Source organism: Rattus norvegicus, chromosome 2 (genome assembly GCF_021556685.1).
Source record: "Rattus norvegicus strain SHRSP/BbbUtx chromosome 2, alternate assembly SHRSP_T2T, whole genome shotgun sequence".
NCBI classification, from domain to species: domain Eukaryota; kingdom Metazoa; phylum Chordata; class Mammalia; order Rodentia; family Muridae; genus Rattus; species Rattus norvegicus.
The window spans coordinates 189608605-189623526 of record NC_141535.1 but is presented as its reverse complement, the minus strand read 5'-3'; the positions used below and the strand labels follow the sequence as shown (position 1 = coordinate 189623526).

General features: G+C 43.8%; 1 protein-coding gene across 5 annotated transcripts in view; it reads right to left on the bottom strand.

The window, feature by feature from the left end:
• The window catches only part of Gdap2 (ganglioside-induced differentiation-associated-protein 2), a 57503-nt gene that overhangs the window by 39901 nt on the left and 2680 nt on the right, over positions 1-14922 (bottom strand). For 3 of the 5 annotated variants that reach the window (XR_015666085.1, XM_087627713.1, NM_001013201.1), the window contains 2 exon segments: positions 8826-9065; positions 7939-8078 (listed from right to left, as the gene is read on the bottom strand). Coding sequence is in view for 3 of the 5 variants with exons in the window: in XM_087627713.1 (XP_087483839.1) it covers positions 7939-8078; positions 8826-9001 (316 nt within the window). In the remaining 2 variants the exon portion in view is untranslated. 5 annotated transcript variants of the gene reach the window in all.

Sequence of the window (14922 nt, the reverse complement as noted above, 5' to 3'; positions counted from 1 at the left end):
ACTTCACGGTGGCATGTGGTAGTGAGAGAGGAATGAGCTGAGAGGAATGAGACGAGATGGTGCTGGAATCCTCACAGACAGGATGAATGTCTTTCCAACACAATCTAGAGACTGCTTCTTCTTAAGTGAAGAGGCCCGGAAACTCTCAGAAGACCCTGATGTGCTGCCATCCTGATTCCAGACTTCCAGATCCCAGAACTGGGAGAATTAAATATCTATAGCCATGTCACCTGCACCCTGTCAGCAGCTTCAGTGCATTAAGCAGCAGTGACCCACAGCGGTGATCCCAGCAGTCAGGAGGATGAGACCTGAGACGGGGGTCCAAGTTAAAGGACAGATTGGGCCATACAAAGCAAGTTCTAAACCAGAACAGGTTCCACATAAGACACCATCTTAAACAGGCGGGCTAATGAGTAAGAGCACAAAACACTTAAAGATCACCAGGACATGAGGAGGTAGACAAAACTAACTAATGTTCCTGATACACAACAGGCAGGATATGACCAGAAGTCTTGACAGGAACAGACATATGAGAGGATGCAGGACCTCTGAGTCAAGGCCAGAATGCTGTGTTAAAAAATATAGAAAGCACAGAAAAACAGCACTTATGCATATTGCTACAGACTACTGAAACCGTAAGAACAGGGAAGTTCAACAGGGGCTGAAACTACAGTTGAAGAATCATGCAGAGAACAAAAGAAATTAAGAGATAACAAAAAAAAAAAAAAAAAGAAAAGAAAAGGAAGGGACAAACCAAGAAAATATAGTGTGCAGTAAGATTTCTTCCAAGAAAGAAAAATGGAAGAAAAGCAAGAAACTTCCCAGAACTGAGCGCCTCGCGCCTCACTCCTCACTCCCTAGTGATTGTTGGGGATTGCTAAGGAAGAGGAACTGAGCAGCTAACAACCAGCTAGGGGTCAGTGACCTAAAAGCCTCAGGTGGACGGGGACACTCTGGACAAAGGTGAGTGACTGACAACACCCATGTGAGTCTCTGTGCCCTGACCCACAGGGCAGTGGACCAGGGTCTGGGGTCCACCTAGGAGAGAACAGGGGACAAGAGACACAAAGAATGGACAGCAAGTCAAGAGGTCTGACCAAGCTGACAATTTTTCTCAGGCGGAAGTATACTGGTAGAAGCAAGATGTGGGGAGGGGTTTGGTAACCACAAAAGAATGGGCCTGGCTCAATGACCAGGATATTGGCTGGATAAATCAGCCAGCGGGGGCGAAGAGTAGGGTGGGCTGCTTAGTGACCTGACCACCGGTGTGACCTGACAACCAGATTTATTCTATCTATTGAATTCAAGCAGAACTGCAGGTGCAGGCTTAGGTATGGCTGCTCTGATGTAACAAAAGGCTGAAATAGGATTGCTTTTTAACATAAAGGCTGTTTCCACCATCTTGAGGCTGCTCCCAACATCTCTGAATGGAAACTCCACACACCAAACCTGCTGCTATCTACCACATTTAGACTGCAGGGGAACTCACTTCCTGATAGATGCTTCTATCTCAAAGTCCCCCCATTTTCTTTATCCTATAAAACACCAAACCCCACACCACATGTGCACAGTCTCACTTAAGCGCAGAGACTGCGGACTCAATCTGTTCTGATTTAAAAACACTTTTGCTTCTGGAGATGCTGGACTTCTCTCAGACTGTTATCTAACAAGGACGTGTGTGTGCATGGCTTTTTATCCTCCCAAGTCTTGGTACAGCTGTGGGTCTGTGTGCTTGGCTACTGACTGCAGTCAAGCTGCTGACAGGGTGCACCTACAAGCGGCTTCTAATTAGTGGAGATCTAGTTCTCTACTTCTGGGTTCTGAACTAGGGTGGCAAACAAAAACACAAATCACGCCAAGGCCGCTCACACACAATTTCAGCACATCAGAAATAAACATGCAATCGTATGCTTCCAGAGGCAAACTGCTAACACACAAATAATTCAAAATAAGGAACATGGTCAGCTTTCTAACTGGATGGCCTCGGATTGTATTACTTATTTGCTTTTATTCTATGTTTTGCCTGCATGTGGACCACGTGTATGTACGGCCCACTGAAGCCAGAGAAGAGGGAGGGGCCTGCTGGAACTGGAGTTACAGATGTCATGAGCCACTATGCCACTGCTGGAACCAAAACAGAGCCCTCTGCAAGTGCTCTTAACCACTGAACCATTTCTGAAGCCCTCAGACTGCTGCATTTACAGGGGACACTGACATGGACTGGGGCGAGAAGTTTATTAGAAGAGCTACTAGCACCGTGAACAGACAGACAACAGCACAGCAAGTGCCCACACGGCAGAGTGGGAGTCCCTTCTTATGGGTCTATGAGGAAGGAAGTGGGTTTTAGTAGAAGCCGGGCTCTCAGATTCCTGAGCAAGTGGCAGGGAATAGGATGAGGAAGAGGTCACCAAGAACCGTAGGTGGGTCTCTGCTGTGTGTGTCCCCGAGTGAGTGACCTGGATGTTGGTCAGCTGGGGATTCAAACAATGTTCTCCATGGTGTGCCTGTCTGGGTGGCTAGGAAGGAGCTGTGGGGATTATAGTCTGAAAGTACAGACAATACAGCAATGCCTTCACACGATTAGAAAACAATTTCCAAACTAGAATGCTACCTCTAACCAAATTTCCAATTAGCATGAAAACAGCCTTAGTATGTTTGTCCCTGCCCTTCTACCCAGAAACTGGCAGGCAGGAGGTGTTGAAAACTCGGCATCTAATGCAGAAGACCAGGGACACCCCAGCAGGATGTGAATCCAGTGCCTGGACAGTAGGGACAACAGTTAGGAGAGAAGGGGAAGTTGAAAGTCCCAAGTGAGCCCTGCCAACAGAAAAACAGGTCAGAAGAAAAGCTAAAGGGTCCAACTTTCACTGAGAGGAGGTTTACACTTGTTTAAATGTCGAGGATGAACCAGTGACACATTTGGAAATGATTTCCATAAAATCAAGTCAACTAATAACTTCCTGGAGGGCAAAAATACAAAGAGAATGGGAATCTACTTGCTCACCATCTTGGACATTTATATAGTCACAATGCTAATAAAGACAGAATACTGACTTGATGTAAAGTGTGATGGTAGTTGAGGAAAGTGGAGAAGGGGGAAGAATGTGTGAGAGACTTCTACTCAATGGAATAGAGGGAAGTTTCATTTCCTCAGTAAGAAGTCAACAGAAAATGGGATTTCAGCACACTGCAAGGAAAGGAAGGTGAACCAAGTGTGGTACTGAGATGGTGGCGAGGACTTGCCCTAGAACACAAGAATGAGGTAGGTTCTTCATACAAAACCATATACATGGATCAGCAGAACCCTGTATGCACAGAACCATAACAGAGGGCCAGGAAAAGATCATTTGTCACCATTTGAGTGAATGCTACACTAACTCTTTATTTTGAAGAGTGGGGAAGTAGGTGACTTAAGCTGCTGTGACAAGACAACAGGGCCATGGCAACTTACAGAGCAAGAGCTTGTTGGGGTTGACAGTTTCAGCGAGTAAGAGAGCATCAGGAGGGGGAGCATGGCAACAGGCAGGCAGACGCAGCACTGGAGCAGTACCTCAAAGTCTGTATCAGTTCCACAAGCAGGAGGCAGAGCTGACTCGGAATGGCCTGGGCTCTTGAAACCTCAGAGCCCATCTGCAGTGACAGACCTCCTTCAACAACAGGGCCGTATCTCTTAACCTTTCCCGAACAGTTTCCTCAAGTATAAAACTGTATGGAGTTGCTCTCATTCAAACCATCACCGTAAGGATTTAACTTTCCAATGGAAACTGCAACTCTGAGTAACCAGACAGGCCCAGTTAACTCCCCCCATGCAATGAAAGAAAACACCGTGGAGGAAGTGACAGGTAAACAGACAACTTCATAATCTTAAGGGAAGCATGGACCCACACCAGGATTACCAGTTTGGTCCTAAAATCACCAAACAGACCTGTGAAACACGTGACAGGGAACTGGAAACACCATACAGCTAATACTCCAGATGCAAAGGACGAACACTCAAACTCCATTCTAGGCAGCAACCTTTGTGTCAACTGTAGACCACTAGCAGGTCCGTGAGGACTCACATATCGTTTAATGTGGAAAAGCACTAGCACAGCGAGATCTGCGAAACATGTTAGCAAACTGAGTCCAGTGTAGACAGACACGGACTAGCTGGCACCATAAGGAAATCAAATAAAAGAGCCAGGATGGCCTGAAGATCAACTGAGTGAGTTCAGTCCACACCCCAGGGCTGTAAGAAACTGAGCAGAATAAACCAGACACAAATGACACAGAAACCAGAGCCATGTGAGCTCCTGACTGAATATGAGGCTTTGGTACAATAACCTCAAAAGACATGTCTGGTCACCTGGAAATGCTACCTGCAGTTTAGGGCTAGATGTGATGTCTGAAACCGAACAGCCAAACGCATCTTCTAAAGAAGATGCTATGTATACTACCGTCTTAGAAGCAGCATATATATAATTACTTTTCTTTCTAAGAATATGTATATACCTTCATAGTTCATATGGAATGAGCCCGAAGTGGTGATATTTGAATGGTGGGAATATTATGGCTTTAGTTATTGTAGCTTTCACACTATTTTTATATTGCTTCCAAAGTTAAAAATTGCTAGTTAAAAGAAACAAAATAGGGGTTGGGGATTTGGCTCAGTGGTAGAGCGCTTGCCTAGCAAGCGCAAGGCCCTGGGTTTGGTCCCCAGCTCTGAAAAAAAAGAAACGAAAAGAAAAGAAAAAGAAACAAAATATGTGTATTATTTTGCTTTTTAAAAATAGGTAACAGGCAAACACACAATTATTTTGTTGTAGAGATTTCTCACATTAGAGTTTTGAACGGAAAAAAAGCTGAGCCTGGCACCAGCATTTGGGAGACAGAGGCAGAATGCTAGCGTCTAGGGCTAGCCTTGGGTATATGAGACCCTGTTCCCCTGACCAAAAAGGAACAAATATCTTGTTCCTGGGCTGGCACCTCTCCTTTATTGTTCCTAAGAACTCTGGATGCTGGAAACCATGACCCAAAGTGCTGCTCCAATCCCACCTGTCATGTATTTGTCTCTTCTCATCCAAAGCCTGAAAGCCGAATGCTGTTATGAACATTTAAAACATCATCCTGAGGTGTTTTAAGGTTTGAAAAAGTAGTAAGATTATTTCTGGTCTTAGTTCTGTCTAGTGTGATGTCTGCCCTTTGCATGTCCTGTTAACGAGCACTGAGTATGTGGATTACCAAAGACAATTCAACAACAGATATTTCAACTCACTACTTTGCAATAATGAGGCAGAGGCTGCTGAATGCTGGGAGTAGAGTGCTAACCAGAAAACAGCAAGCGAAAACTGTAGTACCCACTTTCTCACCCCTGAAAGTTCACACTTCAGGACCGAGTCAGAGAACACACAACGACAGCCCATGATCCCAGCATCTCCTTACTGAGCATGTGCAGGCTCTGAACTGTTTTGTTAGCTCTGGATATGTGCTCTGGGTTGGAACAAGCAGCTCGTGAGCCCAGGTTAAGACAACTTACCCAACTTTTGTTTTTATGAAAATAACCAAGTTCAAAGTGAAAGTTGTACTCACTGAAGACAGGCTAAATGGCTACACAAACCCTGCATGACCCACCTTTAGTAAGCTCTATTTCTCAGAAAAAAAATTTCTAGCTAAATTGCAACACAATTTCCTAGATTAGGAAGTCCAGAAACACAATAGGTATTACCATCATTGTCAAAGCATTCCTTCTCAAGGGTTTGGGAATAACTAGTGTTCCCTCCAAATTCTTTCTAGGCTAATTCTTTGAACTATCCAGTACTATGCCTTCTATAACACCTAACATGCTAATACTTTTTCTTTTAGATGTACCTCAGTTTATCACTCTCAAGGTAGCACTACAACTACAATAATAGCCTCATGGTCTCAACAAAGCAGTGGAAAAGTGTAAGCTTTGAAACTCAGTTAAAACCCTTGGGAGTTCTGTTTCTTGTTACTTAAACAACAATATTGTTATCCTCACTGGGCAGTTCCTGCCTACATGACGTTCATACTTCTCAGGGCAGCGTTCTCACTGTAACATCTATAACATCATAACATGATTAGGGCACAACTGAGAAGCATCACTCTGCAAGCTAAGAGCACATTCTATGGGACAAAGGACCTTTCTGAAGGAAAAGGAATCTGGGCACTGCAGACATCAGGAAGACTTGAGAGTGCACAGCTGAGAGAAAGGGCAACAGCAGACGCAAAGCACAGAGATGCCTTCAGAGAGCAAGTGGTGATCAGAGATCCTCTGGGTTCAAGTACTGAATTCTGAAGGCAAAAGTCAGTGTGGGATGAGACTGGAGAGACAGGAGTGAGGTCACTCAGGCACTGGAGACTAGCTATGGACTCTGAAGGATCACTAAATGGTTTGCAGTTGAGGAGCAAGAAGGAGGGGTTCACAAACACTGGCTACTGTGTGGAAAACAGGTTTTGTGAAGACTAATGTGAGGAGACCAGTTGGTGTGGAAGGAGAAAGCGAGGTAACAGAGAGAAATACAGCCACAGTAAACTAGGACCCGATGGCACTCTGTGGAAAGGATAATGAACAAGAACATCTTAACCCTAAGGATTTTGGAATAAAAAAATGGAATGAAGATATGCTATTCTGCTGATGGTAAATACTTCATATATGCAAGAAAGACCGTCAAACTGGCTTCCCTGGCCTGATCCTGTGTCTCATTCTAAATTTCATACAAGGCTACAATTTTAATATCTATCAATTTTTTGTCTATTATTGCTTATATTTCCAGTCAGTTCACTTGATATGTCTACATAGTTTTCTATCATAAATTTGAAAAGTCATAACTTGTAATCATTTACTAGGTAACAAAACTGTGACAAGTTGACAGTGCCGACCTTCAGCAGTCTCTTCAGGTCAGCACTGGCCCTGCAAACAGGACACATGGGAGCTAACTAGTCATTCTAGTGGCAATAGAACTTAACCACCACTATGGCACCTGATGTCTCCCATTATAGCACCTAATGTTCCCTACCTACTATGCCACTGGACATCCCCCACTATGGTACCCATGTCCTCCATGGCATATGTGAGCTGTGCTTTAATTTATTGGCACTGCTTGCTACAACAGAACTTGATGTCTACTATACCAATTGGCTTGTATGATACTGATTTTTTCATCCAAAATATTTATTAAATTTTTGCTATGCACCAAGAGCTGAGGTTGGAACTTCCATTATCATGATGACTTAAGAGATGAGAAGATTCAAGCTGAGCAGTGAGTGATGACCCAGTGTCTAGTCGCATGTTCAGTACAGGGCAGTTATACTATAAACCCCAGCTAAGAACTAATAACTCCCAGCCTGTTAAATCCTCTTTTTTTTTTAAGGTAAATATTAAATTTCATAGAGATACATTTTGTGTAAAACCATTTGCTTTCCCACTCTGTATTATTTTCAAGTCTCACTCTATGACATATAAATATGCACATGCATGCTTACCCCAGAAGGGCTTTTCCAGACTGGCTTCTTTGTTACCTTTACAAAGAACTTCTAGTGTTTTCTTCAAGAGCCTTTCTGATTTCTATACATTATTATGGCATCTTACACAGTTTGATTAAAGGCTGTTTCAGCCTCCTCAGTACTCCTCCAGATCCCAATGGTCTTTGCTTACCCACTAGCTCTTCAGTTTGCCAGCCTACAGGCAGCCCCACCCATAATGGCCTGGGGCCTCCTCTATCAATCACTAAGAAAATGCCAGCTAGCCTGGCCATATTGATAACTTGTCCTCCTAGTAAAATCTTAAGGGATTTTATACACTGTGGGAGTTACAAAAGTTTCAACAACAGAAAAATCAGCTTTCCACAGTCTTTTCCATGAACACCCAATACACGTCTTCACAGTGGAGGACATCCAAGTGTTCCCTAAGCAATAACAGGCATAAGAGTGTTCACTCACCTTTAAGTTTCTGTAAGTCCTCCTTCAAATCTGGCCCTGCAAGCATGAAGATGCTCTCTGACACAGGATTCTTATCTGTGAGGCTTTCATTACTGGTATTCACAATGGCTGTACAGTTCAGTAATGCCACATCTCCTTTCCTGATGGACCAACAGATAAAAAGTGACTGTGAGACAGATGAGAGCGATAACTGGCCTAGTTTCTAATTTCTCCAAAACCTTCCATCTCTGCAATATCAAGTTCACATTAACAGAAAAGTCGAAACAGAAAAAAAAAAAAAAGTCCAACTTGAGTTAATCGGCCATTTTAGAACTTTACAGTAACTGCAGAACCTGCAGAACCGTCCCGGTGCACTTTGCACCTTGCCATATTTCCTTCATTATAGCAGAAGGCTTACACAGCTGAGAGTAATTGATTTAAGAGTTTGGAATTAGCATCAGTCATAATAGAACAAAGAATATAAACAACCTGACTGCCCATGAAGCAGGGAGCACATATGCATGCTCTTAGTGTGCACACATTAAGTCATCAAAAGAAAAGTACTACCTTGTACTACACTGAAAACATTAGTCCGAAAGTCTCAACACATTGTACTGTAGGAATTTCAAATATACAAAAATGCCCCAAACAGGGGAACCAACAAGATTAGTCCTGAAGATGAGGGGACTATCACTGTCTTACTGTGGAGAGGGCTTCACGGATACACACACGGAGAGCAGCGACATTCAGGTGTACATTTTAAATCTGTACAGTTTACTCTGCATGTTAGTTATGTCTCAAAGTTTACTGTAAAAGCAATGTTTCAATAATGCTAGGAATTCAATAAAAAGGGCTTTAAAGAAAAATTATGAGAATTTACATGCAATAAGGTATAATGAAAAAGTTACCAAAGAACCACTTTTCCATTAATGTCCCGATTATAAAGAAAAGGTGATCTATTGCTGTCTTCCTGGAATGCCTCAGCTGTGCTGTCAGAGGAGTTTACTTCATCTTCATATGAGTCACCCCAGCTTACTAGGGTGTCCACATCCACAAACTGGGAAGGTGCACCCAAGGGATCCATGGAATGAGAACTTCAGCTTGTGGCCCAAGCTCTTCGGCAATTCAACAATCCCTGGAGATTTTAGCTTAAAAGAGAATAAGGGGTCATTTTAAAACAAAAGCACAAGTGCTGAGCACAGTATTACTTTAACTACCGCACCAACACAGCAGACTCTGCTGTGGAACAGAATGAGTCAAGAGTTCGCTATGTCCACAGTCCTTGCGATGACCTATTACAACAAAGATAACAAAAACTCCTTAAAAATTATGCAAGCATAAACTCTTTTCAAGGAACTGCATCCTTCTGTGATCAGAATCATCACAAATCCTAACAGTTCCACTTTGCTGAAAGGCCTACTCATTCAACTCTTTGAGCATTCCTTTATTGGAAAATAAATAAAATTCTAGATGCTATACTATGAGCTACAAATGATAAATAACATCTATAACTTGCATAATTCCATTTGATAACATCCAGAGCATGTCAAATCCAGAGGTCAATGCTAGCAGCAAACCACCGAACTGAGAACAGGACCCCCTTGGGGGGAATTAGAGGAAGGATTGAAAGAGTTGAAGGCACTTGCAACCCCATAAGAACAACAATGCCAACCAACCAGAGCTTCCAGGGACTAAACCACTACCCAAAGACTGACTATACATGGGCTGACCCAGGGCTCCAACTGCACAGGTAGCAGAGAATAGTCTTGTTTGGGCACCAGTGGAAGGGGAAGCCCTTGGTCCTGCCAGGAGAATGTCAGAGGGGAGGGCGGTAAGGTGGGTGGATGGGGGGGCACCTGTATGGGGGAGCAGGAGGGGATGGGGGCTTATGACAGAAAACCGGGAAAGGAAGTAACATTTGAAATGTAAATAAAGAAATATATCTAATAAAAAATAAAATTTCAAAAAGAGTAAAAAAAATTTAAAAAAATGAAAAGATATGTGGATATGTTAGTCTGACTGAGACAGGGGTCATTACACTTAAGTAGTAAGAGATAATAAAGGTTTCAACTAATAATCAAAGAAGATAAGGCTTGGATTTCAGAGGCGACATATGAGGGCTAGAGAGATGGCCCAGCAATTATGAGTATACACTGCTCTTGCAGAAGATCTGATTTGGTTCTCACCACCCATGTTGAGAGGCTCACAACCACTTACAACTCTGGCTCTAGGATATATGATGCCCTCTTCTGGCCTCTGAAGGCACCCGCATCCATATGCACCAACCACACACAGACATGCACATATACACTTAATTAAAAATAAAGTTACATCGTTTTTTAAGAGGAAACATGCAGAGGAACAATGGGCAGGATCTGACATACATAGGATAAGGTATGAGACTGCATGTGCTAGACAGCTGGTTGTACAGAAGTTGGAAGAGTTGGCCCTAGGCCATGGACAACTCTGCCAGAAGAAAGGATGCTCAACTTACCCCTGAATCCTAAGTTGTAGCCTCGTTCATCCCCTTAACTTTGTGAGCACTGAGTGTGTTAGGTACTATTCTAAGGCCTAGCGACTCTGGTAGCACAGCACGTCTACCTTCCGGAGCTCATGTGTCTGCAGAGAAGAAAGGTGACGATAACAGCGTAATGAGAGCGCTTTCCAGAGAACAAGTGACACGTGAGGAGCAAGCTGAGAACGCAAGAAAGGAGAGAAGCAGCTAGGGCAAGGACCAAAGGGCCAGGAGGAGTGAGCTGCAGTCCAGGGGGAGATAGGAAGCCATCTAGGTAATGATTTAGATAATGAGGTTGGTGACCAGCAAGGTCAGATGATGCCGTTGTAAAACTAAGAACTAAAATCCTTAGCTCCTGCCCTGAGTATGAGGAATGCAAATACAGTGCCTGAAATGATGACTCTGGCTAGGGAAAGCAAGAAGGGCGAGCATGGCAGTAGAAGATACAAGAAGACCCTAGGAGAGATAGTTGGCCATGAGAAATGTCAGATCTGGGGTATAACAGATAGAACCTAAGAATTTGTCACAGGAATACAGAGGGCAAGGTGCACACAAGTGAGACAATGCCTAGATTGTTTCCTTGAGCAACCAAGTTGGTTAGTAATGCTATTTATAGAGAAAAGTATTGGAGTAAGCTGCAGGCGGAAGGAAAAGCAAGGGATGTTCCCCTTCCACACGTCCTTTCGAATGTGCTGAGTTTACATAGCCATGAGTTCATTGTCTAACTGACAATTGGATGCTTGAGGCCAGAGCTCAGAGCAGAGGTTCAGCATAGAGCCAGAAGTCTCAGCATGAGCAGTGTAGAAAACTACAGGGACTAGACTGAGTCCCGCAGCAAAATGTACACTGAGACATGAGAAGGCTGTATGACAGGAAGGAGGCTCAGCAAAGACGGTAATGGAAGGCAACAGAGGTGGGTGTTCATGGAGCGCTTCAGAAAGAGCAGCCAGAGCAGAATGCTCCCAAAGGACCAAGACCATGTGAGTTCAGGAAGTGAGTATGCAGATGAAGAGGGGAGGAACTCGATCTGGGAACTAATTTTAAAAAGGTTTTTGACACGAGACTAAAGTTTGTTGTTACACTAGGGAGAACATTCTTGCCCTTCCAAAACTAATTTATTCATGTTTCTCAGCGAAAGGCATAGATACTAACTAGAGGCACAGATCTATCAGAATATGCAAATTCTTCTACATATATTATTGGATGATAGGTACAGTCATTCAGCTAGTGGTTAAAAAAGATCTTATAGATTACACTAAGATAATTTGTATCAGTGTATAACATTTATACTGAATACTTCTTTAAGATTAGTTTTTCTATCAGTCGGCCTTTGAACCTAGAGGCAAACACATGCCACGTGCTTACAAATACTCTGACTTCTCCAGGCAAAACTGAACATGGGACAAATGCCACCGACTCAAGGTAATGACTGCAGAAATTCCTGACAGCCAAGTAAATGATTGCTTCTTTAAACTAAATCCTCTTTCTGACTCTAACACCTGCTTCTAGAACATTTGAAAATCAACAAAAAGTTAAATGGTCAAGAAAAGAATCTCAAGGCTGCGGGAGTTCCTCTCCTACTGTGTGCATACCTCTGAACCCAGTCAGGTGACTGTCCACACAGTGCAAGAGTGGAGTGTGGCACAATGCAGGTCATGAGTCTCTGTGTTGAGACCTAAGTTCAGATCCCCGAGTCAACATCTGTGAGCTGTGATGCTTGAGGCAGAACGGAGGTAATTAACTCACAGGCTTATCATGAAGATGAATGCAATAGTCTGTGCCAAAACTACACAGCAGAGCAGCGACCAAAGCAGGCACGATGAATTACCCTTCCAGCGTTCCTCAGCCCATGTAACCACTGCTGGGGCGGACTTATACTTCCATGTGCAGCAAAGACTCAGATCACCAGGCAGGCTAAACGCTGAGGGCTGAACTGCCTACAGTCCCACAGATCTTAATGTCATGACTTCCCTTGTCATGTCCTGTTAATCCCTAAATAACCCAACATCTGCTCCTATGCCGCTAGGGGAAGGAAATCACACAGTAAGCAATCTTCACTATGCCAAAGTGAGTGTGCACGTTCCTACATTAGCTGGACCCTCCATCAACACGACTGTCTAAGTGACTCTGACCAGCACTTGCCACAGAGAAGCTTTACAATGTCCTTCAATGATATTCACCTTCTGGCATTCACACTGTGCAGTTTCCTCCTGCGATATTCAGGGCTAACCTATGTAACCAAGAGGACAAAACAAAATGATGGTGTGACTTCTTCCTAAGGGAGTTAGAAAAGACACTATGACTGAATCATCAATCTCTCTCTCTCTCTCTCTCTCTCTCTCTCTCTCTCTCTCTCTCTCTCTCTCTCTGTGTGTGTGTGTGTGTGTGTGTGTGTGTGTGTGACTGTGCTCTGAAGGCATTAGCCTCCAGTCGGAGGACAGTGAGGGCCTCTGCCAAAAGCTAGCACCATGCACAGGCTTTGAAATAAACCACTGTAGAAGTGTGGGTCCTCTGGCCTTAGCTGGCCTTAAAACTGCTTCAGTTACAGCTGTTCTTCCCATTACAGCCTCATGAGAGACACTGAATCAGAACCAAGGCACAATGTAATAATGTCACGTTTGAATTTCTGAACCGCAGAATCTGTGAGAAAATAAATGCTTCTTGGGCTATTATGTTCCAGGTCTTCGTTAGTTTGTTCGTTCATTCATTCAAGAATGTTAGCTATTGAATGTCTAGAGAAGAGACAAAGCCATAAAAACCACACAAACATAAAACCCCAGAAATAGTGTGATAAATGTACTATGACAAATGGGAGGGGCGGTTAATTTAGACCATTAGAATAGAGATTGTCCCCTTCAGAAAGTGGCAGTAAGACCAACACAGTAGGGGAATTTTACACATTCTGAGAGCTACATAGAGTTTAGGGCATTAAAGGATTCCCAGTGAATGTGACGGGGACAGAGGGCATGGTACCAATATGCTCTCATCTTTACAACACTCTCATACAGTAAGTACCAGGGCTCTTGTTTCAAACTCAAGAGGTGCAATAGCAGCCCAAGGACATATGCACCCTGTGACCACACCCAAGGCATGCTGGTCCTGAGGCCTATGCCATTCCCTCTGCTTTCTCTTCCTGCTGCTCACACCAATTTCTCTCTAGTTCCAAATCCATCTTTAGGTACACTTTCCCGACTTCTGACTTATCTCAGGGTATGTGCTGCATGCGTAAGTCAGCCAAATGGTCTTAATTCAAGCACTTTATCATCTGTCCTTTACAAGAATAACTTCAGTTCTCCCTGAACATCTCCTCTTTTCTCCCCCTCGGTCCTCCCATTTTTGAAAACTCTTTCCTCCCTCACTTCTTCTTCAGACCAATAGAAACTTCTCCCCAGTTTGTTGTTTTTTGTTTTCATACTGGGGTTCAACCTAGGCCTCAGGCTGGGCAGATGGGCAGACACTGTCATATGATATCCAGCCCTCCTTTTACTCTTATTTTGAGATGGGCATCTTAAACTGCCTGGCCTTACCTCACTCACTCTAACTCAGGTAGGCCTTGAAACCAGATTCTCCTGCCTCCACCTTCTCACCGAGTAGCTGGAATGCCAGGCTAGTGCCCCTGGGCCTGGCTCGCCATGGCACTTTGTGTGAGCGTGTGTGCTGTCTGTGTGCATGGGTGTGTGTAAGCGTGTGAATGGAGGTTAGAAGTCAACAGTAGCCACCTTCTTTAGTTGCTTGTTCAGCTTATTGTTTGAGACAGAGTCTCTCTCCCTGAGCCTGGAGCTCAGTGATTCAGCCAAAAAAAAAAAAAAAAAAAAAACCTCAAGGATTCCATCTCTTGTGTCCTCCTTCCAGAGCTGAGATAACAGGTGGTCACCAAAGCATCTAGCTTCTTACATGGGTGCTCAGGAGCTCAGCTCAGTCCTCCCATGAGTGCCAGTCTGTAAGAGAGAGACACTGCTCTAGGCTCCACCTTGCTTTTGAGTGTCTGTTGCAGAGTTCTGCTTCCTCTTCCATTTACTCAACCTCTTGCAACTTTCCTTCAATTTCAAGGTCTACAGGAACTCCAGTTGGTCATTTTCTCCTTGAGATTCTACTTTTGTCTTTGATGACCTTGTATTCCAGTAGCTCTCCTAGACGTCTGAATCATCTCCAGTCAGTACAGTTCACTGGCTCTCTCCAGCAACTGAAGAAGTCATTACGAGTGCTAAATGAGTGCTAACTAATGCTGACAGCTGACTGTGGGGAAAGGGAAGGACATTTTCTAGAAAGGGCCCTAAAAGTTAATTAAGGTTGAATTCTTTTGCAGCTCCACCCTTACCTCCACAGAGAAACTGATTTTTCTCATTAAAATGAGATTTACCTCCCACCTGCTCCCAGCATAAACTTATGGCCACACCTGTGTGTCCTCCCAGCCCTGCACACAAGAAAGTGGAGCACCAAACGCAAAGGTGGCAGAAACCTAAATGCCACTGTTTCACCCCACAGAATGT